Genomic DNA, 27,673 nt, shown 5'->3' on the forward strand with positions numbered 1-27,673 from the left:
GCGTGCAGTAGGCTGAGTTTCTGCTGCTCTGTAGTCTCGGAGGTGCTCGATTCAGCCAGGTAGGCCTTGAATCACCGAAGCCAGTGTAGGAAGATTTCCTTCGCCTCTGCAGCCTGCGGGTCGAGTTCTAGTCGATCAGGTTTGAGGGCTGATTCCATAGTAGTTGTCTTCAAGTTTTCTAAGACTAATAAATTGATGTGACCATCAATTCACTCGGAACACGATAGGTTCTGTGGTTTTAATAGTCTTACAACTGAGCCTGCCTGCGACCAGAAGAACTGAGGGCAGGCTCACACGGCTGCAGCACTTTATACTTCCGGTAGTGGGAGGGGCCATGGGCGGAGCCATGGGTGGACCCCTGTACAAGCTCCTCATCTCCCCCTATGGGCAGAGCCACGCAACGGCTCACAGACAGAACCCACAAGGACACAATACCATACAATACAGTGTGAATTACATTCACCACAGCATGCCTGCATTTTCAACTGAATAGGTAAAAATTCCCAATTGGACTTTCATATTCCATGATTAGCAAGGCCCAAGGATCTTTATATTTTGTACTTCTATTCTGAGGCATGTTTCTGTTGTTTCCCCTTTCATCGGTTGAAGCATTCGAATTAGACTTTTATCTGATAACGACGTGTGTGCAGGACTATGGGGGAGAAAGCAGGAGAATTCGGCACCGAGCGAATGTTCATTAGGAGAGCTGGAGGCATCGGCAGTGTAACAATTCCGAGAGATGTCTTGATACTGTCAAAAGTATCTCCTGAAATTAGAACCAAAAATCCTGCAGTGCATTTGCAATAAAGATGCTAATCTGGAGGCAAACGTTTTGCGGGGCTCCGAGTATCTATTTTTTTTTAAACGTGGAGGTGGACAGAACAACGTTGCTGAAACCTCGCCGAGCGAACAGGGAGAGGTGACCATTGCGCATGCGTGTCGCGGCGGTGACGGGTGGGGGTATTCTGGGCGCCTGCGCGTTGTGACTCGCCTGCCCTGCCCCCGACGGCGCGCGCAGGTGCCGGGAGCGCGAGGCGCGGCCTTGGCGTCGGAGTGCGCGTGCGCCGAGTCAGGCCTTCGGAGCCGCCCGATGGCGACGTAGAGTTCGCTACCCGGGGACTTTGGAAACCAACCCCTTCTCTCATCACACCAACAGCCCTCCCTCGATACACCCTGTACAAGCCGGGTCCCGGACAGCAGGTCAGTTGGTGCGGAAGAAAGTCGATTGTTTTGGAGTGGCGGCCGGGGGACGGGAACCGCGTTAGAGCCGGGGCTCAGCACCCACCCGGATCCGGCTGAGCTGCAGGCCTGGGGGAGTGACACGGACACCGACTGGGGGAGTGGGAGGTGGACGGAGGACATTGTCTGCGGGACAGGTGGCGAGGGAGGGGAGTAACACTGGGATGGGGTTGGGTGCAGAGAGGGTCAGAATCTGCTATCTGGAGAATGGGGTTCTTCAATTTGGACAAACTGTTAATGTCGAACGTAATCAATTTATTTCATCGTCCTTTAAACCTCAATCAAATTCTATCACCCCCACCCCCATTTCAGTAGGTAGGTAAGATAACGATGGTTAAACTGTTCTTTAAAGCAAAAAGCCCCAGTAGCAGTGGAGTTGCTAATATCTAAGCACCATTAGGGCAACATAGCGTTTATTGGACCCCTTTAGCAGCAGAAGGCAGTCTGGAGTAAGCATGCTGATGGCACATTTGAACATTCAGTAGTGTTTATGTACATTCTAGGTAGTGTTCAAACTATCCGGTTGACCTTTAAGCTGATCCAAATTAGGAGTAAGCATTGGAAAATAACGTTCTACAATATAAAATATATTACCAATTTTAAAATAAAGTTTAGGTTCAATTAGCATTTTGGCAAACAGATACATGTATTTTGCTGAAACCAATTTCCTATTACCTTGTAATGGAATTGTCAATCTTGCAATTTCTGTTTTTAGACCTGATGCACAATCAATTGGACAAAGACGAGAGTTGAATACAACTGAAGCTTTATTACTCTAAGATGTGTGGCCTCCCTCAGCAGCTGGCAAAATGGCTGCTGCGTGGAGGACACACATATTTATACTCCGCCTACTGGGCGGAGCCAGCAGGCAGGGACTACCGCTGTACTTGTAGTACAGGGTCTTACCGTACATCACCTAGCATAGGCGCTGCGCTCCGAAAGCTTGTGTTTGAAACAAACCTGTTGGACTTTAACCTGGTGTTGTAAGACTTCTTACTGTAACATAGGTACAACAGTAGTTTACCACAATACCTACCTAATAGGATGCTATAACAATGTAAGAATTGGTGTAAGATTATGCCATATGGTCTCAAGAACATTCTCAAGCTCCACCAAATTTCTTCTTTTGTTTTATTATTTCACATTTTCATTAGATCTTCTTATAAGATGATTCTTTTAATTTATCCATGGTTTTATGTTTACCATATGTTTACCATCAAAGGGTAGCATGGTGGTTAGCATAAATGCTTCACAGCTCCAGGGTCCCAGGTTCGATTCCCGGCTGGGTCACTGTCTGCGGAGTCTGCACGTCCTCCCCGTGTGTGCGTGGGTTTCCTCCGGGTGCTCCGGTTTCCTCCTACAGTCCAAAAGATGTGCGGGTTAGGTTGATTGGCAATGCTAAATTGTCCTTAGTGTCCTAAAAAATAAGGTTAATGGCGGGGGGGGTTGTTGGGTTATGTGGATAGGTTGACTTGAGTAGGGTGATCATTGCTCGGCACAACATCGAGGGCCGAAGGACCTGTTCTGTGCTGTACTGTTCTATCTATCTATCTATCTTGGGAACCTCAGCTATTTCAAAATATTGAGATACCTGGATTGACAAAGCCTTCCAGAATACAATCATTTTGATAAGTTTACTTTTTCTGAAAACAAGCGATTATATTTGTGCAATTAATTATGCTCTTTCCCCAGTCAATATTTTTCAATATAGGAGCGCCCGAACCTGACCAACTGAACAATTTTCCACTGCTTCTGTAACAGAACATTGCTGAATGCTGCTGTTAAAGTATCATGCAAATGGAAACTAGTTTAACTTCCTAGCTATGACTAAGGACAACGTTATTTCTACCTGTTCCAGGTTACTGAGGCAATAAATTATGGAACAGGAAAACCACTCAACCCTTCAAGTTTGCTCCTTCCACAGACACCTCGTGATTTAGCCTACAATGAATCTATTCCACTTACAATGGAAACATAATTTTTGGCACTGTAATTATTTATCTTCCTGATTAATCTCTTGGAGTTTTAAGGAGACAAAGGCTTGTGTGAGACATCACAAGCTTGTTACACCAGTTCCCTCTTGTCCAATGTAAATCATCTCCCGATGAAAACATTAATTCTGTTTGAACTTGTTTTCATCTCAGTGCCTGGGAAATTGTTGTTCCATGCATGCAAGACCAAAATTTGGAACTCTTCACCAATTTCCAATATCATATTTGGGTTCCCTCCATTTGGTGATTAATAGATATTCCACCGAATTCTCAAGTGGCATGTTCTGTATAAATACTTGCAGTTCTCCAAAGGTAACTAGGCAAACCTCCAAAAGAGTTAATTTATTCCAACATCTGTACAATTAAACAAAGCTCTGCTGCCCTCAACAGATAACACTCACTCACACAACCATCATCATGGGTTTTGGAATATTCATTTCATTCTACAGGTATCTCAGAAGGCATCCGATTTGATATTTCACTTCATAATGTACAACAAAAAATGTTATTGAGCAGCTACAAATGCAGTTTTTTAAGGGAAAAAATGCATCTTATGTTATTTGTTTTATATAGCGTGGTCAATTCACCGACCAGGCACATCTTTGGGTTATGGGGGTGAGACCCACGCAGACACGGGAGAATGTGCAACTCCACACGGACAGTGACCCGGGGCCGGGATCGAACCTAGGTCCTCGGTGTTGTGAGGCTGGAGTGCTAACCACAGCGCCACCATGCCTCCCATAATCTTGTAATGTTATATTGGCCGGGATTCTCCCCTACCCGGTGGGGCGGGGGTCCCGGCGTGATGGAGTGGCGTGAATCACTCCGGCGTCGGTCCGCCCCAAAGGTGCGGAAGTCTCCGCACCTTTAGGGACCAAGCCCTAACATTGAGGGACTAGGCCCGCGCCGGAGTGGTTGGCGCTCCGCCGGCTGATGTGGAAGGCCTTTGTCGCCACACCAGCTGGGGCCGAAGGGACTTCGGCGGCCGGCGGAAGTCCGCGCATGCGCCGCAGCGTCAGCGGCTGCTGACGTCATCCCAGCGCAGGGGAGGGGGTCACTTCCACCTCCGCCATGATGAAGACTATGGCGAAGGCGGAAGGAAAAGAATGCCCCCACGGCACAGGCCCGCCCGCCGATCGGTGGGCCCCAATCGTGGGCCAGGCCACCGTGGGGGCACCCCCCGGGGCCAGATCGCCCCCCCCCCCCCCCCCCCCCCCCCCCCCCCAGGATTCCGGAGCCCGCCCGCCGGTAAGAGGTGGTTTAATCCACGCCGGCGGGAGAAGCATGACAGCGGCGGGACTTCAGCCCATCGCGGGCCGGAGAATCGCCGGGGGGGGGGGCATGCACGGACGATTCCCGCCCCCGGCGAAACTCCAGTGCCGGAGAATTCGGGACACGGTGGGGGCGGGATTGACGCCGGTCACCGGCGATTTTCCGACCCAACAGGGAGTCAGAGAATCCCGCCTACTGTTACTGACGACCATCATTGTTACATTGCAGGTGTAATATATTTCTTGATTGGGTGAATATTTTTGTCTTGCAGCTTGTTCTTGATGGAGGTGTTTTAAAATTTCTAAACGTTTTAGAATAAAAGCAAAATACTGTGGATGCTGGAAATTTCAAATTGAAACAAAATTTTGGAAAAACTGGGGTCTGGCAGCATCAGCGGAGAGAGAAACAGACTTCATATTCCAAGTCAATGTGACTTCTTCCGAGCTTGAAGTCATGCAGACTCAAAACGTTAACTCTGTCTTTCTCGGGCAGCATGGTGGTGCAGTGGTTAGCACTGCTGCCGAGCTCCCGGGTTTGATTGAGAAAGACAAACACCTGTATCAATTGCTGGATATGAAAATGGTGCATCTAGTAGCTGTGTTCCAGCTGCCACCAGGGTGATATTCATAACACACTCAAACAAGTTGCTCAGTCCAAGGGATGTACACCAATATTTATACTCTGTGTGACCTCTTTCCAGCCTTATGGTTTAGAATCATTACAGTGCAGGAGGGCTATTTTGACCATTGGGTCTATACTGACCCTCCGAAAGAGCACCCTGCCCAGGATCACTCCCCCACCCTATCCCCATAACCCCACCTAACCTGCACGAGGGAGCAATTTTAGTATGTCCAATCCACCTTACCACATGTTAGGAAACCGGAGCACCCGGAAGAAACCCACACAGACACAGGGGTAAAGTGCAAGCTCCACACAGTACGTCACCCAAGGCCGGAATTGAACCCGGGTCGCTGGTGCTGAGAGGCAGCAGTGACTGCGACACAATATATCTGGCATGAAAATTCAGACGTTAGGTTGAAATTATTCAGTGAGCACACTTTCTAGGTTCCTTGTTTGGAATAATGTATCTTTTTGTAATACACAATGGGTGCGATTCTCCCAAAGGAAGACAAAGTGCCGACGCCGGAGTGAAAACCGGATAGTTTCACTCCAACGTCGGAGGCCGTTCCTCGCCCCCTATTCTCCCACCCCCGGGGGCTAGGAACGGCGGCGTGTCAATTTCACGCGCCGGGCCTTGGCGCCCGCGTCAAAGCGGCGCCGCCTGAATGACGTGGCCGGCGGCGCCTAAATGACGTCACCTGCGCATGCGCGGTTGCTGTCCTACCCTCCGCCGGCCCGCAAGACATGGAGGATTGATCTTGCGGGGCGGCGGAGGGAAAAGAGTGCATCTTTCAGAGACGCCGGCCCGACGATCGGTGGGCACCGATCGCGGGCCAGACCCCTCCTGAGCACCCCCCTGGTGCTCGATCCTCCCCTCCCCATAGGCCCCACACGCAGCGGTCGCACGCTGTTCACGCCGACAGCGACCAGGTGCGGTTGGCGCCAGCGTGAACCGGTCGGATTAGGCAGGCCACTCGGCCCATCCGGGCAGGATAATCGCCGCTCGACCGTTAGAAACGGCGAGCGGCCTGTCGTAAAACGCGACATACCGTTTTGGGGGAGGTGTGCCAGGGCGGTGTGGTGTGAATCGCCCGGCACTCCCGCGATTCTCCCACCCGGCGTGGGGGTCGGAGAATCGCGCCCAATGTATTTCTCAACTAGTGGTATTAAAACGCCAACTTTTGCAAGTTTCACCATTCCTTATCCTAAAATTCTTATGAAAGATTGACACTATTAAATATGTCGAATAAACAGTGATTTATGTTGAATTTATTTCACATATGGAAAAGGGAGTAAATTGGGTGGGAAGTTGTTCATTGAATCATATTTCTAGCAGCTGTCTGGGATCTTGATTAAACCTGCTTCCCAGCCACTTGCCTGCAGAAGCAGACTAACTTAGTGGAGAGAAAACAAAAGGTAATCTTCATATAAATGGGGTGCATGGCCTCCCTGCAAAAACTGTATAGGTTCCTTAATGTAATCACTTAAATGGCACCAATGTTGTTGAGATCAAATTTGGATGAGTGTGGCTTTTACTCAGTGTTCTTATGTTAACAGTCATATTGTTTTTATTAAGGTTGAATTTGATCAACAGTTGATTTGTATTTGTACTTCAAATGTACGATGGGGATCATAATATTCGTGGCTAAGTTGACTCTGGCATACTAAACCTCACAAGTAAGTGCGAATAATAATCTTTATTATTGTCACAAGTAGGCTTACATTGACACTGCAATTAAGTTACTGTGAAAATTCCCTAGTCGCGACACTCTGGCGCCTGTTCGGGGACACTGAGGGAGAATTCAGAATATCCAATTCACCTAACAGCACATCTTTCGGGTCTAGTGAGAGGAAACCCACGCTGACACTGGGATAACGTGCAGACTCCACACAGGCAGTGACCCAAGCCAGGAATCGAGCCCAGGTCCCTGGTGCTGTGATACCGTGTTTCTGCTGTTTAAACAACTGAATTGCATTATTGGGCTTTAATGCCTACGATCTCTAATGTAATGCAAGTTGTATTGGCAGCAACAATTTGTGTTTACGTAATGCCTTTAACTTAAAAAAAATTATCCCACTGTCCTGCATGGAAGTTTAATCTGAATGGATGGCAACCTAAGAAGGAAACATTAGGAGGGCTAACAAAATCTTGGTAAAAGCCATGAATTTTAAGTTGGTCTCAAAGGGGGAAACTGCAAATGCAAAATTTTAGGGAGGAAACTCCAGAGCATAGGGCCAAGATGGTTGAAGGCATGCCAGTAATGATGGGGAGATTGGAGGGAAAGGTGCATAAGAGACCAAAGTCAGAGCCTAGATCAGCAAGGACAAGTGTAATGGGTAAGTGCTATTTATTGTCAGATAAGAATTCAAGTAAAAGAGAACTAAATGAGTTGAAACTTGTGTGGGGTGGATGACCAGAACAGCGTTGGAATAGTCAAGTCTGATATGTGTAAATATTTAATAATGTGGACTGAGAAAAAAGTAGGCACTCTTTGTGGCAGAGTAGATATGAGGTCACAAGCTAAACTTGGTGTTGAGTCAGAGATGAATATTGCAAACAGTCTGGTTCAACCTGAGGCAGTGGGTGGGGACGATAGTGGAATGAGTGGCTCAGAGTATCGTGTTTGAGGGAAGGATTGATACGATTGCTTCAGTATTCCCAATGTTTAAATAGAGGAAATTGTAGCTCATCGGAGGCTGAATGTTAGACAAGCAATCTGATCATGCAGAGCAACAGTGTGGCCAAATCAGGTGGTGGAGAAATGCATGTAGAAAGTGATGCGACATTCAAAATTCAATAGTCAGCGTTTGCTGATTTTTATCGGGCCAACATTGTCCTTCCTTCACCCTATTGGTGTCTAATAGCTTTTGAACGCCTTGATTGAATTTCTATCTTGTAACTATTATCTTATAGTTCTATGGGATGGAATAATTTAAGTCATGGGAGCTATATGATATGCAACCATGATATTCATGCAGTCTATTGTTAATTGATCTAGCTTTTAAATTAATCTCTTGTTGAATAGAGAGATTATCATGTCCGTCAGTAATGGATAAACAAAAATGCTCTTTTTTGCTTGTAGGGTCCAAAATGTTTCGGTTGGCAAGAAAAAATATATAGATTTATTTTGTGTTTGTATATACTTATTCAGAGCCCAAAGTAAGGCAATCCAGACCCATTGCAGTTAGAAAAGGTATCTTGATATGTCAAAAATGAATTTAGCTCCTGCATGGATTTTGTGTGTGTTGCTGTTCTACTAGCAATGAGCTAATTTTATATAAGAGGGCTGGTTTAAGAGATGTTTTCAGTATGTCATAACCAATGAATACATTGATCTAATGTAAAGGTGGCTTGTAAAATCAGATTTTTCTCTTAAAAACATGACCACTGAGTTAAATTTGAAAAATCTGAGACATTGTATGGTGCACTTTAATGTGAGCATGTACTAAACTTTGTGCACTCTTTGATAACTTGTATATAACTGAAGTTATTGCATTATGCATGGATTAATTTTTGCTCCACAACTAAAGAAAAGGTTATATTTATTAGATCCATTTTCCATAGTACAGTACTAATTATTTGCCATCCAAATTTAGAATGCAAATCCATGAACGTAATTGTTGATCTTGACTGTGTAATTTTTTTTAAGTTGCAGGCATTGACAAAATAAAGGAAAATGGTCAGCAATCAAGTAGTGCTGGAGTCCAGGGCAGCCCCAAAAAACTTGTTGGATGAGATGCACAAACTCCGGATCTTATGCTATTTCTGTGATGTGACTGTGCTGATAGAGCACCAGGGCAACAAAGAGGAATTTGTTGCTCACAAAGCTGTGTTGGCAGCTGCCAGCAGTTACTTTAAGGAGCTATTCCTTAATGAAATGGTGAACACTAAGATTACTATTGTTACTTTGCAAGACATTTACACAGCTGACTTTGCCTCTTTTCTAGATTTTGTATATACTGCAAAAGTGGAGGTTGAGGCCGAGAGGGTACAAAGATTACAGGAAATTGCGGAGAAATTGAAGTGCAGAGAACTGGCAGAGGTCTGCAGCCAAGTAAAAACACAGATACTTGAGTCAGCTGTGATGAACTTGGGTAATTTGGCTGATTCCCAGGGAGTAGAGCGAATTAAAGGCAATAAACAGGACAGCGATTCTGTTTCAGTTTCTTCTCTGAACACAGCAGCAATTCCTTCACACAATCCCCAAGTATCCACTGCCCAAAATATTTCAGATGAAGAGATATCTCATGAGCAAGATTGCAAACCATTGCTAGAAACTACTCGAACCAAAGGATGGGAAAAGTCGGAAAAGGAGAAGAAAGTGGGAAAGCCGTACAGTGTAAAGGCGAAAAGAGCCAGTGGAAGGCTGGCAGGACGAAAAATCTTTTTGGAAATCCCCAAGAAGAAATACACACGTAAACTTCGTGAGCAAGAGAAAGTTGATCAAAATTTGGAAGAGGAATCTGGAAAACTGACCTATGTAGATGATAATCAAGACATTGAAGCCCAAGTTAAAAAGGAAACAACGACAGAAATTGCTGACAAGCCTGATGGTGAAGATGAGATGATAGAAGAGGAAGCAGAGAGTGATGGTAATTTTGAATTGGATGAGGATGCAAAAAAGACACCTGATGAAATTGAGAAGAAGAGAAGAGGTGGAAACTTCAAGTGTGACAAATGCGAGAAAGATTTTCAGTATGAGAAGAGCTACTGGAAACACATAGAGCAGAATCATGGTGTTACACCTGAAATTATTTACCGCTGTGAGACTTGCAACCAGACATTTGCCAATCGGTGCAATTTAAAAAGCCACCAAAGGCATGTCCATGTTGAAGAACGCCGCTTCCCATGCTTACTTTGTGGTAAAAAGTTTAAAAGGAAAAAAGATGTGAAACGGCATAGCCTACACGTTCATGAGGGTGGTGGAGAGCGCCATTTATGTTTGCAATGTGGTAAAAGACTGAGTTCCAAAACTGCTTTGAGACTCCACGAAAGGACACACACTGGAGATAAACCTTATGAATGCCCGGAATGCCATGCTAAGTTTTCTCAGCCATCTGCTCTGAAGGTGCACTTAAGGTACAATGTGCAGCATAACTTCATAGTATGCACTTTTCATCAACTCAGTTATATTTGTCATTTTATTATCAGGATTTGAGATTGTGTCCTGTCAGTCTTGCTCTTGTTACAGTAGCATAATCTAACTCCTTAATATTTACAAAACTAAAATATTACATTGAAGGAGTAATTAACCAGCATAAAGGTAAACCAAATGGAATTCTTGATCATACAATTGTGTAGAAAATTCTGCCTTCTGGTCTTTGAGTGCATATCCTTCATTGAATTATCATCTCATGCTGTATATCGGACCAAAAAATACATGATTAGCTCACCAAAATAAAATGGAAGGGGCACCTGAAGGGACAGCCTCATACCTATGGTTCCACTCAGCCCCACTGAGTCAATTCCCTGAAGAAAAAATTGAGGGTTTTGCAATGTAGGTGCAAGATTTTCTGCAGGGAAGAACCAGAAATTGAAAGGCAAGTTTAGATGCTTACTTTCTGAAACTTCGCACCCAGTTAGAAACCAGCAATGATGGAAACCAAGTGTCCCCTTTCATTTCCAAACAAGCCTGTTTGTTGCACTGCATGGTCCCTTTAGGATTACCGTATGGCCATGCATGTGCACATCTTAAAGTGACTACTATTTGTGCGCAAACTGTTTGCCTGCTACATGGCACATTCCCCATTGCTTTGTGGTTGTCGCAACACAACAGAGAAAGTCAAAGTTGAGTTTTATATAATGTTTCTCCCCAAAGATAATGTCAGAAACAAAGGCGTGGATACTAAGCAGGAAAAGATGGAAAACTAAAAGGGCGGGGAATCCCAAATCACATCATAGAGCTAAAGTGTAAGGAAATTTTTGAAGGCAGAAAGCAAGGTACCAGAACAAAGTTGTTTCAGGAGTGAAGTTCAGCAGATAGTGGTGGCGGCACATACTGCTTTCTTATCAGCACCTTTCTGCTTCAGTATTGAGATTGGGGAAGAAGCAAGGAAAATACTTAATTCATGTGAGTTTCATATGTCATTTGAGTTTATTTTAGACTGATGTTATAAAACTGCCAGCATAATTAAAATGTGATTAATTATTTTTCAATAAAAGGAGAAAGCAGCTGTAGATGCCCATTGGATCATTGAGTGAATCAGAGTTACTAACGCACTAAATTTCAGTACATAATAGAAAAGTAAACAGCTAACTGATATTTTGACGTAACTATAGTGCATATAACAATTTAGAATTCAACCTAGTTCTTTTATAATCTAATGTAGAATCTTTGTAGTTTGATCTTTAAATAATTGTACTTGTATATCAAGACTCTCTTTCTCTCATTTATATGCACTCTCAAGGGTCCATACTGGTGAAAAGCCATTTGCCTGTGATGAATGTGGTGCCAGGTTTACACAGAATCATATGTTAATATATCACAAGAGGTCTCACACAGGTAACTTTTTTCATGTATTTTTCTGAACTCTATTTGTATAACTGCTTCGAGCAGTTCAGAGCAAAATGTACAGTGTACGTCAAAATTGTGATTCAGCCATGTCTTGTAGCTTATTAGCAAAGATTTGGATGGAAACAGCTGGTACCCTTGGAGTTGTGTCAGAGCAAACAACACATGCTTGAAAGAAGGAAGATTGAAGCAAAGAAAAAATAGTAAAAGTAAAGAATAAGAGCATCACACGCATCATAGATATGTGTAGAAAAATATACTGACATGAGATCTGTCTCTAGAGTCGCCTCAGCCTGACCAACGATGGCTGGTAGGTTGTTGAGTCAGCACCAGTAGCCCCTGAGCACATTGGCCTCTGAAAGGGAAGTCCCCAAACATTAGAGATATTGCATAAGTTTCTCAATCAAGAGTACAACAGTATTGGTGGAGGTTGAGTGAAAATATAGCCTGTCTTACACACTTTTTACAATATTAAATCAGACAGTGAAAACGTTATGTTCATTGGTTTGATAGTCTTGTACAGATGCTGAAACCCTTTAGTTAATACTAAATGTTGCAAAGAACAAGCTTTAATCTTTCAACAAAAGTATAGTTTAGCTGTTTCTTAAAATTGCACAGCTGGAACCATTTATTTTCTCATTAATTTTCTTCCCGGCTCTCCTTCCTTGCTGAGGTGTTACTCCATAGTTATCATTGAGCCCTCAAGACAGCTATTCATGTAGCTGTCTTAATAGTGAGTGTCTGGAGGCTGTTTTACCACAGGAGTGTGTTGGAACTATGCCTAACCTTGCTTAACGTAAATGTATTCACAATTCCAGTAGAAGTCACTGGATGGCAGTCAGGAGCACAACTGTGGCCAGTTTTCCTCGCCTTGCCTCAACCTGCTGCTGCGCTGACTGGTCGGATCAAGTAAGCCATTGCTGACTGGAGATTGAAGTTGGGACTTTTCTCCTCTTGTATATCTTAGTTAGTCACATGTTAAGCCCCAGAGGCAACCCTGAAGAGACTTTTTCAATGTTTTTAAGAGTTTGCAAAAGTTTCAAAAGGATCAAGGGTGCTTGTGCGTAAATAGAAAACTGTTGAAAGTAATTGTAACTGCCTTTTTCTGGGTAGTTCCAGATATGTGAAGACATTTGGGAACTGCTAGTATTCCGTTCAAGTTTGAATGTTTGTGCAAGCTTAAATATCTGGAGTAACTTGCAGCTAGTTGATCAATGTTAGCACGGAGTTCAAAGTTCTAGCGGCTGTGCATTATGCTTTATTTCTCCCAACATGCCTATGCCCGGTGTTTAGTGGTGTGATATGCATAGCTTGATGGCTTGGAAATAGTTGCAGAAGAACCGAGACTGAACTGGTTATTAAAGGATACAAGTAGTAATATACCCCAACCCAGGGCATACATCAACACAACTGTAAAATATTGAAGATGACCAAACTCATGTGAGCCTATTACTGCTTGGAGTGCAGAATGAGTTCTCTTTTGATGTTGCTCTGTGAAAAGAGAATGTACGTTTTATGGAAATGTCTTCTTCGTTAACTTGCATGATTTAAATTTTCTTGTGTTCTTATGGTTGAAATCCTAAAAGTTGAAATGTTTTGTTTCTAACTGAAATGCCATTACTAGTTCCAGTTGTTCCTGCCCTTTCAAAGATTTATTTTGGGCTGGGATACAGTGGCCCCCTCTTTACATTTTCCTCCTTTTGAGCGCGTGGCACATTTTTACTATAGAGGGCATTAGAATCCAGTCTAATTTTATCGTCAGCTGACATTTGTACACGTGTCCTTTGCAGCAGGGATTCTAGAATAGCCAGAAACATTAACTAATGTTTCATGAACAGGGATCCTGGGGTTAATTCTGACGCTCCAACTACTGCCCAGGCTAATATCAGCAAGTCAAAACTCACAGGTTTTCTGATCTATTCTGTTTTATGCAACATAATTGTAAATATTAGATTGACCTTGTTGATGAACTCCGGCCAACAGGTTGACAATTCAAGACTCACTCCAAGGCTAGGGTGCACACTTCATTGCAGTTCTCAAGCTTTGTACTATCTATTGAAGTGAACATTGAAACTCCATTTGAAACAGAATTTTTCCACATTTACCTGCATAGGAAGAATCATTGCATTGTAATTCATTGAATGTGCCGTGCTTTGGAATATTCCTCAGAGATGTAATAAGGGACTATATGAAAGCAGGTTAGTTCATTAAATTTAAGAAAGCAAACTGATGCAAGTTCCAGCCAACAATTTATAGAAGAAATATTGATGGATGTAGCTACTACATATCTAAAAGAAAGCAGCTGGTTATTGGATTCAGACATTTGGAAACAGAAAATGATGGAAGAGCACAGCTGGTTTAATGGGCATCCAAAAAAAGGGATAGATTAATATTTTGGATGCAGTTCTTGCCTCCAAATAGCATCTTCCAGAAATTGATGAGCCTGCTGTGCATTTCCAGAGTTCTCTAGTTTTTATTTCGTTTTTCAGTCATAAATGGTTTTCTTTTTAAAGCCAGTGGCATATGTAGGATTCGGAAAAGGATCGCAATGTGACCACTGTTGATTACCTACCATGTTGCTCAAATGGTTAGTCAAAATATCAGTCAAATTCAGGATCTACTTGTACGCATCTAACAAAGAGGGTATAATGTATAATTGCTTCTACAATATGGTGCGTGGTGATTTGAATAAAATTCTGCCGAAATGTCACTGAAAATGTCTTAATGGACTTAATTTGGCATTCTGATTATTTGTTTGATTTTTTTTCAATCTCCAATGGTTTCATTATATAACAGGCTTACTTTTTGTACTTTACGATTATTGCTGTTGAAAATATAAATGTACTGAACATTGGGTTGTGGTTAAAGAACTATTTAATCAATAGCAGTATTTTAATGTAAAACCAATATGATGTCCAGTCCTAATTTGTAACTGGTAACTCATGCTTTGGCATGAAATGGTAGGAGATTGGTTCCTGTCTGTAATTCCCAAAGCAAGCTTCTCTGCTTGAGATTGTCTTGTTGGGAAGAAGTGTTTAGCAAAGGCCTGTTAATTCCCCGGAACAAAAAGCTCTGTCTTCTTTGGTGCCCTCTAGTTAGTCAGATATGTATTGTTATTAGAACCCGGGTGCATGGTAGAAAATTTAGTGCCTTCATGAACTTAAGGAAAGGGCCAGAAATATTGTAAAGTATGGTAGATTATGTGAAAATGATTTTCTTTACAAGGTTTTATAGTTCTGATTTAAAAGATCTATAGGATAAACCTTAAATTTCAGCCTTGACCAGGGTAATTCCTATTGGACTTTGTTATTTACTTAAAGCCTCTTGAAGCAGTTAATAAAGCTTATAATTACAACAGCTTATTCAACTAATTGGCCTGTTGCCTGGCATTTTCAATCCTGGAATTTAGTTTGTTTAGTATTTGATCCACTTTAATGACATTATTGACAATCGTTCTAGCTGATCCACAAACTGGGTTCCAGTTATCATGCTGTTGGCAAGATGAATGTTTTGTAAATTAACTATTGATTGTTTCTTTTAAAGCCTTGTTAACTATCCTCTGATTTCCTGAATGTTTGCTCAGTATGGGTAAAGGCTTGAATTGCCATTTTCACCAATCTTGTTAGCCTCTGACTGCTTCTATTTTCAACTTCGAAATGGGAAGGGGAAAAACGATCAGTTTTGGATTTTGAGAAATACAGTCGGAGCATTATTGAAAACTGACCAACTTGGATTCCCTTCTTCCCTCTGTTTCATTGGTCATGCTTTCACTACAATATCTGTCCCTGGTCAATACTTTATTTTTGTAAATTCTTCAATAAAATGAAGGTCACCTCCATTTAAAAAATAAAATCTAAATCATAACTTCAGTTGAATTGCAGCAGAAGTTCGAGTTTGGCTTTACCACAGTTCAAGAGTCATGATGTTGAAAAAGTAATGAGTAAAGCAAGCTTGAATTTTAAAAGTTTAAAGATTGCAAGACTGAGGAGAAGTGAAGAGTTTCGTAGATTTATGGCCATGAGAAGAAATAGATCTCTATTTCATTGTAGAGAGTAGGATGAGATTATTTTCAGCTTATAACTGTTCAGAGAAGCACTAATCAAAAGTCTTGATAAAACGGTGATCGCAATGCAGTGAGAGGTGAATCGTCTATCATAAGCTTTTTCTGAACAGAAAAAGGAGCCTCCTTACATCCAAGAGTTTGAGAGAAAAATAAATACTTGCTTAAAAGAGAGAACTTAAACTTCTTGAAGGTTGATTTAACAATGGAAGAATTGTGGCAGCACCACTTGAAATGAGAAGAGAATGTGGGCAAGATGTCAGCAGTTGAAAACTAGCTTAAGATGGAACCATTGTTGGTATCTGTTGGCTGACTTTGCAAGAAGCAGGAAGAAACTAGGGGCGCGATTATCCGCCCCTCACGCCGGGTGGGAGAATAGCGGGAAGGCCTCCCGACATTTTTCACGCCCTTCCGCTATTCTCCCCACGCCCGAACCACGCCACAAATCGCCGCTCGCCGTTTTTTACGGCGAGCGGCGATTCTCCGGGGCCGTGTGGCCGGGCCTTCACGCCCGTTTCAACACGGGAGCAAACACACCTGCTCGCTGCCGTCGTGAAACGGGCGCCAGATGCCCGTTTGGGGCATCTAGAGGCCCGATTGGCACGGGAGCACCACGACTGTGCTCAGGAGGGGACAGGCCAGCATCCAAAACGGACGCACTCTTTCCCCTCCGCCGCCCGGCAAGATCAAGCCGCCACGTCTTGCCGGGCGGCTGAGGAGAAAGACGCCAACTGCGCATGCGCGGGTTGGCGTTGTCCAACCTGCGATGTCAGCCGCCGTGACTCTTGACGCGGTCGTCAAGGCCGTGACGCACGTGGCCGCGCTCCTAGCCCCGCCCGCAGGGGAGAATCGGCACCGGAAGTGGCCGAGAAGGGAGCTGTGGGTCACTGCCTGTCCCACGGCAGCCTTTACGATTCTCCGCATTTGCGGAGAATCTCGCCCTAGGTTTCTGATCCTCAGCTTTCAGCCAAGAACAGGGAGATGTATTTTTCTCTCTAATAAAAGACGTTTAGAAAATTGCACAGAAAGAAGAAAATATGGGCGCGATTCTCCGCTCCCCACGCCGGGTGGGAGAATCGCGGGAGGGCCAGGCGAATCACGACACGCTGCCCTGGCACCCCCCGCGATTCTCCCACCCCCCCAAAAATGGCGTGTCGCGTTTTTCGACACGCCGCTCGGAGAATCGCCGCTCGCCGTTTCTCACGGCGACCACCGATTCTCCCGCCCGGATGGGCCGAGCGGCCTGACGAACCCGACCGGTTCACGCCGTCGCCAACCACACCTGGTCGCTGCCGGCGTGAACAGAGCGCAACAGGTGAGTGGGGCCTGTGGGGGGGGCGGAGGGAGGATCGAGCACCACGGGCGTGCTCATCAGATGTCTGGCCCGCGATCAGTGCCCACCGATCGTCGGGTCGTGGCATCTGTAAACGACACACTCTTTTCCCTCCACCGCCCCGCAAGATCAAGCCGCCATGTCTTGCGGGGGCAGCGGAGGTGAAGACGGAAACTGCGCATGCGTGGGTTTGAGCCGGCCAGCCTGCGCATGCGCGGCTTACGTCAATTCAGCGCCGCGGGCCGCGTCATTCCCGTCGCGCTGCTTTGATGCAAGCGTCAAGGCCGGGCATTCGGGATTCACAAACCGCCACTCCTAGCCCCCTGGGGGGGGGAGAGAATAGGGTGCGAGGAGCGGCCTCCGACGCTGGAGTGAAACACTCCGGATTTCACTCCAGCGTCGGCACTCAGTCTCCCGTTGGGAGAATCGCGCCCATATGACTTTTCTACAGCACTGGCTCACGTAGTCTGAATGTCCTAAGCCAAACAATTTTGATGTGAGATTGTTGCTTCAATGAAGACAAATGCAGCAGGAGTTTGTACATAGCAAGGTCAGTGCAATAAATGACCAGTTAATCTGTGTTTGTAGTGTTAGTTGTTGAAAAACTGTTGGTCTAGAAAGCCAGAGAACTTTCTTATTCTTCAGTGAATAGTGGTTTGAACTCTTTACGTTGCCACTTTAAAAACCTCTTGAAACCCAATCATTTCAACCATGATTCCAGTCGCTACTTAATTTCCCCTTATTCCTGCTAGTAATTTTTATTGTTAAGTTTTCTGAGATGTTGCATTACACAAAGGGTGCTTTAGGAATACAGAATGTTAAAGTAGCTGCTCTTTTGGACTTTTACAGGAAAATCACACTAGGCATGAACTGGTAAAAAAACAGTTTGTTGACATATCACATGGCATGCAACATAATACTTATGTCACCATAACAATTCATTTGATTTCCTTATGCATGATTTTGTGGCCCCTCTCGTGGAGTGGCTGAATTCAAACTCTGAAAGTTGAGCTTTGCTTTTTGCACTTTCAGCTTCCAAACTGCATCATGTGCAAACCATCTATACCACTGGAACAGTGGATGGTTGAAAACATGTGGGCAGAAGCATAATCTCAAATTGAGATCACTTGTTCCTCAAACTCTATGTTTAAAATAACCAAACGTATGCCATACATCAGAGACGGTGTATTCCCTCAGAGCATGTCGATTCTGTTATTCATCTTCATCTAGAGCTTCTCCATGCTCATATTTTAACCTTGTGTAGATGTTTGGAATCTATTAGAATGAAAGCTTTCTACAAATTTGTAGAATGTAAGCAATATTTGCAGCGTACAGTCCAAAAGCAGCTTTGATAGAATTGGAAAAATGAATAAACAGAACTCTTTCTCAACAATATGCTAACATTTCAAACATCCGCTCTCAATAGACATATTCTCTGTATACTCAGCTGTCAATAATTCATAAACTGCTCTTTAGACTGGGAACCCATTATCACGTTTTGTTCTCCCATGCTTGGTTCTATTGATCCACGTATGTAGGAGCAGTTACAACAGTTTGTACTATTACTGATTCAGTTAACCTGTCTTTCTCTTTCAGATGCTGACTGATCTATCCATATTAACGGCAATTTGTGTTTTTTTACAATCTTTTTCTATCATAATGAAAGAACATGTGGAAGAGGGGAACTATTGCCACAGTTATAAAAGCCCAGATTTGGACTACAAGTGGAATAGTGTGCACAGTTCAGGACCGTGTACCTGAGAATGTATAGGCTTTAGAAGTAGTCTTCAGTGTACACTCACCAGAATGTTATCAAGGCTCAGGGTTAGATGAGGATAGTTTACATAAGTGGATTCTGGAATACAGAATTTTTTTTCCCAATTAAGTGGCAATTTAACGTGGCCAATCCACTTATCCTGTACATCTTTGGGTTGTGGGTGTGAGACCCACGCAGATAAGTGGAGAATTTGCAAACTCCCCATGGACAGTGACCCGGTCCCGGGATTGAACCCATGTCCTTCGCTCCATGCTAACCACTGCGCCACCGTGTCGCCCTTTCTGGAATATAGACAGTTAAGGAGTGAATTGATTAAATTAATTAGGGTTTTGAAAAGAATCGATTGGGAAGAAAGAAAAATGTTTTTCACTGGCGGGGTTGTCTAGGACAAAGGGACATAACCTTAAAGTCAGAGCCAGGCCATTCGGAGAGAACAAGGATAGACTTGTTCATTTAAAGCATAACAGGCATGTGGAACACTCTTTCAAAAACCAGTAGATGCTCATTCAATTAGTCATTTTTAATTTGAGGTTGATATGGAGCCAAGGCATATGAACATACGAATTAGAAGCAGGGATAGACCACTCGGGCCCTCGAGCCTACTCCGCCATTGAGTACGATCATGGCTGATCTGATTGTAACTTCAACCCCACATTCCTGCCTCCACCCCCATAACCTTTCACCCGCTTGTTAATCAAAAATCTATCTAGCTCAGCCATAAAAATATTCAAAGATTCTGATTCCACAACCTTTTGTGGAAGAGAGTTCCAGAAACTCTGAGAGAAAAGATTTCTCCCCAATACTGTCTTAAATGGGTGACCCCTTATTTTTAAACCGCAACCCTGAGTTTTAGATTCCCCGACAAAAGGAAACATCCTCTCCACACCTACCCTGTCAAAACCCCTCAGGATCTTAAAGATTTTCATCAAATCTCTTACTCTGTGATCTACAACCTTTCCTCATAAGGCACCCTTCCCATTCCTAATATTAGTCTAGTAAACGTTTTCTGAAATGCGGCTAACACATTTGCATCTTTCCTTAAATAAGGAGATCAATACTACACAATACTCCAGATGTGATCTCACCAATGCCTTGTACCACTGAAGCATATCTCCCTAATTTTGTAATCAATTCCCCTCACAATAATTCATGACATTCTATTAACTTTTCTAATTACTTGCTGCACCTGTAGGCTCTTAACGTTTGTGATTCGTGCACTAGGACATCCAGATCCCTCCGCACCTCAGCTCTGTAGATGTGTGGGGTTATGATACAGATCCATCATCTCATTAAATGGTGAAGCAGGCTTGTGGGGCTGAATGACGTTCACCTGTTACTATGTAATATTCACCACAGTTTCTGATCACTAACATTCAAAGTTTCAAGATTATGCAGTTTGATTAATTTGACTGTTTTACCTTGCAGGTGAAAGACCCTTTATGTGTGAAACATGTGGCAAAAGTTTTGCTTCAAAGGAGTATCTGAAACATCATAATAGAATCCACACTGGATCAAAGCCATTTGTGTGTGAGATCTGCTACCGAGCTTTCGCACAAAGAAATTCTCTTCACCAACACCTTAGAGTTCACACAGGTGTGATATCGTTTGCTCTATCTTTTAACCCTTATGAAATCTGAGTGGACCAAAAAACATGCCTCATTTTATTATTTACTTAAGTCGAGCATTAAACTTGAGCTTGCTTTAATGTTATCTAACTTTTGCAATCATCTGGAGCAGCTGTATTAAAACAAATTGCATTACAAATCTAAGACACAAACCTTTACTAAATTTGGAAGAAAGAAATGGCTAGCTTTGTTATGAGGGATGAATAGTTCTTGGGTCTTCACATGTGTTGCTCCTTCTGGGTGAGTGTGCTTAACACTCAATTTGGCTCTGTTTCGTTTGTTAGCTTTGGAGTCGCCTGGTATTGTTAAGATGCCACCACAAGTTTCAAGGTCAAGTTCAAAGCAATAAAACCATACACCAATTAGTAAGTTCAAACAAATGAGTTTAGTATAATACAATTATAAACTACTCATGCACACGCTAAGATGACTAAACTATTCCTACCACTAAATAGACCAATACTTATCTGAATAAGGAACTGCCGGATCAGGGGGACAATGGCCTCTTGCTCTGCACTGGGTCTGCAGACTTCAGGTTGGTACGGGTTAAAAGGCGTCAGGAGTGTCTATCTGTGGTAGCGATCGTTGTGAGACACTTAGTTGCTGGCGGCTGCTGTCCGAACCTCTCCTCTCTCTCGGTCAAGGTCTTCTTCGGTAAAGGCTGGTCGAGAGGGCTGGTCAAGAGAGGAGGGCTGGTCAAGAAGAGCGAACTGAGTTTGGGACCTGTCTTTTATAGGTCCTAGGGCTTCGCGCCCTTTTGGGCGGATCCTCTATCTGCTGGGGATCGATTTGGTCTCTTCCCAATCGATTTGTTTGAATCCCCCCCCAATACTGAGGCTGTCCCTCGGCTACTGGGCGGGCCTTCAGGTGCTTTGTCTTCGAACCCCGCTGGTGCCGGGGTGTCTGGCTTCCCATACAATGTTGCAATCACTTCCCTATTTGTGTCCTTTGTCCCTGGGATCGTTCCATTACTATGCTAACTGTCCCGGAGATTGCCTCATTAGTATGAGGAATGTTCGTTTCGGTGCTGTCTGCTCTCTTAGCAGACAGAATACACAGTGGCTTGTTGCAGCCTGCTTGTGCTGCAAACTTTGTCCATTTTACCCTGCAAGCTTTGCGTTCCTCCATTTTGTATTGAGGGAATGGCCAACTTCGGTGGCTACACATGTGATTCTGCTGCAGGTATTAAACATCTTTGTTATAATTAACTAAGTTGAATTTTGAAATAATTTCTCAGGCTGTAAAGTATATATCAAGAACCTTTGCCATTATAATTACTGTTAGAACTTGTGTATGTCAGCTTACAACAGATCTGTCTCGGTACATGGAATGGGTTAACAATGGGCTCTTGGTGTGACTGGTCAGCAACCTCAGAAAGGAGAAGGAAAAAAAGTAATGAAGTTATAGGTGACCTTCACCCAAGTGTGTTGGCCGTGGGAGGAGTGTTTATGTTTCAGCTTGGCCTGCTGAATCGGCCTTCGATCACTTCCACTCCTTCACCCGACTTTCTAATGGAAGTGTATAAAGATATTAAACAGCGCCACCTTGGGTGCATAATTTGAAATTTGTATTTGCATATTATAATGACACTAGCATATTGCTAAAGGTCCCTGAGTGCAATGTTTGAAGCTTTGAAATGCTACGGCAGGCAATGTTGTGTTTTAGCCTCCAGTCATTTGTGTCTTTTTCAGGTGAGAGGCCCTATTGCTGTAAACAGTGTGCCAAACAGTTCACACAGCTGAATGCCCTGCAACGCCACTATCGCATACATTCAGGGGAGAAACCTTTTATGTGCAGTGCATGTGGGAGGACCTTTACTGATAAATCTACGCTCCGAAGACATGCTTCAGTAAGTATCTGAATGATTCCATGTAATAAATCTGTTTTCTTCGTGAGGACCTGAGGTGTACAAATTCTGGGCCAAGAAAATCAAGAAGAGTCTGGACCGAGAAAATAAAGAGAAATCACTCCCATTAGTAAAAGGGTTATGCAAAAAAAACAGAGGACGCCGATTTAAGAAAAAGGAGCACATGAGGAAAATTATTTTACGCGGCGAGTGGTTAGGATCTGAAAAGTTGGTGCCCCGGGGTGTGATAGAGGCAGATTTAATTATAGCTTTCAAAAGGGAATTGCATAATTATCCAAAGAAGAAAAAAAATGCTGGCATAGACATGACGGACCATATGCTCTTCTTCCCCCACTCCTGTGTTGTAACCTTTCTGTCCTTCTCAACTATAATTTTCAGACAAGCCCTTCTTTCCTTTTTCCAGAGTAACATGGTTTGCATGTGACTTTGGCTTTTTTGTGTAACAAAGTGGACTCTAGCTTATCTGCAGATGGATTCTCTCATGGGATTACAATCATATCTACCTTCTCATCGCCTTTTTTTTGTTTCTCCAAAATGTGTCTTACAGATTACAAACATCGACAAATACATAAACTTAACAGATTGTAACTTTAGCACAAAATGGCTCGTTTAAAAATATAGATCTCAAAATTTCTTGCACGGTAATCTTCTTAGATATCCAACACCTTGTTTCTGTGTGCAGTCCCCATGGACTTTTCCACTCTGAATTTGTGCGTCAGCATTTATAATGGAAATTGTCTGTAAATTTCCCTGCTGCATTTCGCAGGATACTGCATTTCTCTTTGGCCTTTACATCAGGTTGTATCTGTACCTTTCAGTGCCACTATTTTAATATCCACGTGTATGGATTTTGCCCTTCCCATATTTTGGGTTTCTCCACCCTCCAATCTTCATATATGTAACCATAACTGATTACTTGAGGGGGCAGCATGATGGTGCAGTGGTTAGCACTGCTGCCTCAGGGCGCTGAGGTCCCAGGTTCGATCCTGGGTCACTGTCCGCATTGTTTGTATATGCTCCCCATGTTTGCGTCAGTTTTGCCCCCACAACCCAAAGATGTGTAAGGTAGGTGGATTGGCCATGCTAAATTGCCCCTTAATTGGAAAAACTTAATTGGGTACTTAAATTTATTTTTGAAATAAATAAATAACTGATTATTTGTGCTGCTATTGTAGGACAGCTCCAACTGTATTTACCTTTTTAACCACCCCCTCCATTCATGCATAGTTAGAAGCAAAAATTGTATTCCTTTACTTTTGTGAATGGTGATGTTATTTGTCTCAAATCTAAAATTTAAATCTCATTGTCCTTATTAGAATGGAACCATAGAATTCCTACAGTGCAGACGGAGGCCATTCGGCCCATCGAGTCTGCACTGACCCTCTGAAAGAGCACCCTACCGAGACCCTTTCCCCCCATTCCATACCTGTAACCCCACCCAACTGGCACATGCTTTGGACTGTGGGAGGAAGCCAGAACACCGGAGGGAACCCACACAGACACTGGGAGAAAGTGCAAACTCCACAGACAGTCACCCAAGTCTGGAATTGAACCTGGGTCCCTGGCGCTGTGGGGTCACTTAAAATGCTTTAAATATTGTTCAAAACCTTTAGTCTAACCTTTACTGTATGCGAAAGCTATCTTTCCTAACAATAGAATGCTACAATTTCTGTTCCATCGGCTGTTTCATTTATAATTGAAATTTATTTATAAAATCAACTTTGACGCAGTTTCTTGTCCAGTGTTCAACCATAGTTTCTAAATTGCAATTCTTTCTGCTTTAATTTGGACAAGTGTTTTGTACTGAATCCTGCATTCCATATCTGGTTCAGTTTCTCCTCACCGGCATTTAAATTTGAATGGACTTGTCTTAAATTGTACGATTCTGGCTCTCTTTTACATCGACAAAAGACTCAAACAACTTAACGTGAAAATTGGTCTTTTCGCTACCAAAAACCATGTGCACTGACATTTAAATTTAGAGGCTCAATCAAAGTACTGACAGTAACTATACTGTCAGGTTACTATAACGACTGTTCTTTCTCAAGATAGACTATACATGTTCCATTTTGATACCATCCAATAACTGGAGCATGGATATGGTCAAATTTGCTCCTCAAATTTTGGTTATGATGATTTTTGCTAATTTTGTTGAGTGAAATCTTTGCTCTAGCTGCCTTCATGTAATTTTGCCGAATTATGTGAAATGCCTTTGAAAATCCCTGCGAAATTAGAGAATGCCAAAGTTTCAAATTACTTTCCCTGACGTGGTCATTCAAAGAAAGATTTCATGGTGATTTCCAAAGTATTTGATGCTCTTGCGAACACTGATATAAAGTTTAAGGGTCACTTAATGACATTCTTCATGTGAGATTGAAACTTGTAGATCCATTCCACTTGCTTTTCATACTCTGAAATGTTTCTGCTGCATAATATAGAATTTCCAGCAGAGAAACAGACTAATTGGTCCAACTGGTCTGCACTTGTTTTTTTGCTCCTTGCACCTCCCACCCTACTTTCTCTAACCCAACAACATAGCCTCCCATTCTTCTCTCCCGCAATAATTTATCTAACGTCCCTATAGTTGCAATGTACGATTTGTCTCTAACTCTTCATGTGATGGTGTGATCCAAATTCTAATCAGTTTTATGGGTAAAGAAGTTTCTTCTGAATTCCTTATTCATGAATATTTTAATGGAAACGTATTTTCTATGTCATCCTTATTCAATCCCTTCAGAATTTTAAAAACCTCTGTTAGGCCACCCTTCAGCCTTCTCCCTTCTAGAGAAAAAAATCCCAGTTTCTTCAGTCCCTCCTAATAGCTATAGGCTCTCAGTGCTGGCATGAATTAGGAGCAGGCATAGGCCATTAGGCCCCTGGAGCCTGCTTCGCCATTCACTAAGATCATGACTGATCTGATTGGGGCCTCAACTCCTTTTTCTGCGATTTATGCTATTGGTGGTCTATTTTTGCTTATCGTCTATAATAGTCATGAAAATGACATGTAGCATGACAGAATGAACACATTCAGCATTCAGCACATTCCGGTGCTTTGTGCATGCTCATGAAATATTTTAAACTTGTGTATTTGAGCGGTGCTGGTCTAAACTATTTAAACCATCTTTTAACGACTGTCACAATTGTTTTTTAAATTGTTAACAGGTTCATAGCAAGAGTACACCATGGCAATCCTTCCTCGTAATTTTGGGTGAGGGCTCTAAAAAGCGCAATATTCGAAGAAAAGATCTCCACCAATTTGTTGATTGTGAGCAAGTTACCCCCTCAGAAGCACAAGAGGAATCAGTATCTTGTCCAGAAATAATCAGTGACCAAAATACAATAACGCTCCATGGAAACATCTCTTCACATGAACAACACACATCTGATACTTCAGATTGGCGGTCAGCTGGTTTGCCTTCCATCACTATGGTAACTCAAGCAGCCTCCATGATGGCCACTTTTAATGAGCTTGCTGTACTCCACGCACTAGATTCTGTGCAACCTCATTTTCATACCTTGGCTAATGTTGAGCAGCTGGGTACTGCAAGTGCACAAGCTCTCGTGCTTGACAGCAATGCATTGGAAAAACATGGGACCCCTAGCACAAGCATTGTGACTACAATTTCTGTACCTGCATGCCTAGCCATGACTAGTCACATCGGTAACATGTTAACACATGCAGCTGGGGTTGGGCAAATACAGAGTGCAACACCTGTCACCATCTCAACTGGTTCTTCACAGCTAACTGTTATGCAGACTGATAATCTGCCGACATTGCAGAGTACAGTAAATGGGAGTGACCAATATGCAGAATATTCAAATGTAAACTAGTATTGTTTCCATTCTCCCCTAGAATTATGGATTAACTTCAAATGATCAGAATCTAGATTTTGGAAAGGAAAAAGGAATAAATTATAAGTCACAGTTTGTCATCCTTTGGCTATCTGTGAAATACTTGCAATTTGTACTCACTGGGCTGCAGCCGTATAATCTAGGGCATCAAGTGCACTGGTTTATTTCCTTAACTCCTTTTGGACCACACAAAGTTGCATAGTAGTTTCTTTTTGCGCTTCCAATTTTCCTGATACCTTTTGTGCTGGGTTTCCATGAAATATGTTTTCGTAACACAAGTACGTTTTAGTAACCAGTTAAGCTTTGACTATTGGAATTTGAAGTGTCAGAAGATCTTTATATCTAATATGATTTGATGGGTCCTCCAGAGCAAATCCCGTGATGCTTACTGTTTAATTGTCCTTTTGTTACACGGAATAATTATTAATTTTTTAAATCTGATATTAATTGTGGCATATTATATGGCACATTATTATTGAAAACCAAAATTGCATGTTTAAGTTTTTGTCATAAAAAATCTGGTTGACAAATATGCTTTCTTCATTTTGGATACCCGTAGCATTTCAGGCCTATAGTCTTACGATGTGGGTAACAGTATTTACATCCCAGTATCCCCCATGGAAATGCACGTGTCTTTTAATACTCTGTAGGTAGATAACTAGTTTGAGAGGAAAATTGTTGTTTGAGTTCATGTTTTTTTAATAATGTCATAAAACCAAACACAAATTGCCACCAAAGTCTTGAACAATTCCGAAGCTTAAGCCAGAATGATAATTAAACCTGTAAAACGTATGACGTGGTAATTTAGAATGTATTAGGCATATAGAGAATATTGTAGTAGGAGGAATTTACTTTACTATATCACTGAGTATAATATTGGGGTTTTGTGGACATCTTGTAAACCTGTACTTAACTTTAATATAATTTTTGATTTTTTGCGGATCTCACAAATGCAATTGTAGAGAATGTCAAGTCAAAATGACATGCGGATCTCCTTGTATGTGTGCGCGCTAACTTATCTCAACAGCTTTTTGGAAGTTTATCAATTTTTCTGATCTATTTTGATTTGTCAGATTGTGAGCACTCTATTGAAAATGAATGTGATGGGGCCTGTGACAGAGTTTTTTTAAAAACAGTATGTCCTATTAATAATGAACAAACTCCTCATCAATTTGTTCAGACTTCCTTCAACCTTATTTCATCTTCACTTACCAACTCTTTTAAAGAAAAACTTGTTAGAAATGTAGAAATATAATTCAATATCTGGATAAAACATTCTTTGCCCTTCAATCTACCTATTTCATTTAAAAGGTTTGAAAGAACTTCAAAAGTAGACATGTAATCATTGCTTCTGTTTTTCCCCTTTTGATCCAGTGTAGGAACATTGCAGACATTTTTCAATTTGCTCACTTCCCTCACCAAACGGCCGATAAAGCCTGATTGACCTTAGGCAGTGCTTACTTTCAGCAATTGGACTTTGTGATCTTAAAGAGCCAGGGCTCATTAAACCACATTAGCAGCCTC

At 42.7% G+C, this 27,673-nt stretch overlaps 1 protein-coding gene across 3 annotated transcripts; it reads left to right on the forward strand.

Annotated features, from left to right (window-relative positions):
* The first annotated feature begins 1,040 nt into the window (after positions 1–1,040).
* On the forward strand, positions 1,041–27,322 carry gzf1 (GDNF-inducible zinc finger protein 1). 3 transcript variants are annotated; one of them, XM_038806144.1, is made up of 7 exons: positions 1,041–1,200; positions 6,700–6,800; positions 8,774–10,203; positions 11,532–11,626; positions 20,231–20,398; positions 22,122–22,279; positions 25,460–27,322. In XM_038806144.1, the coding sequence occupies exons 3-7, from the start codon at positions 8,801–8,803 to the stop codon at positions 26,126–26,128; spliced, it is 2,493 nt and encodes an 830-aa protein (XP_038662072.1). In that variant the 5' UTR covers positions 1,041–1,200; positions 6,700–6,800; positions 8,774–8,800; the 3' UTR covers positions 26,129–27,322. The 3 variants fall into 3 exon arrangements, with proteins under 3 accessions (XP_038662072.1, XP_038662086.1, XP_038662077.1); XM_038806158.1 differs by having other exon boundaries at positions 9,072–10,203; XM_038806149.1 differs by lacking the exon at positions 6,700–6,800 and having other exon boundaries at positions 1,042–1,200.
* The last annotated feature ends 351 nt before the right edge of the window (positions 27,323–27,673 follow it).

This window comes from Scyliorhinus canicula, chromosome 1 (assembly GCF_902713615.1).
Source record: "Scyliorhinus canicula chromosome 1, sScyCan1.1, whole genome shotgun sequence".
Taxonomy (NCBI): Eukaryota; Metazoa; Chordata; class Chondrichthyes; order Carcharhiniformes; family Scyliorhinidae; genus Scyliorhinus; species Scyliorhinus canicula.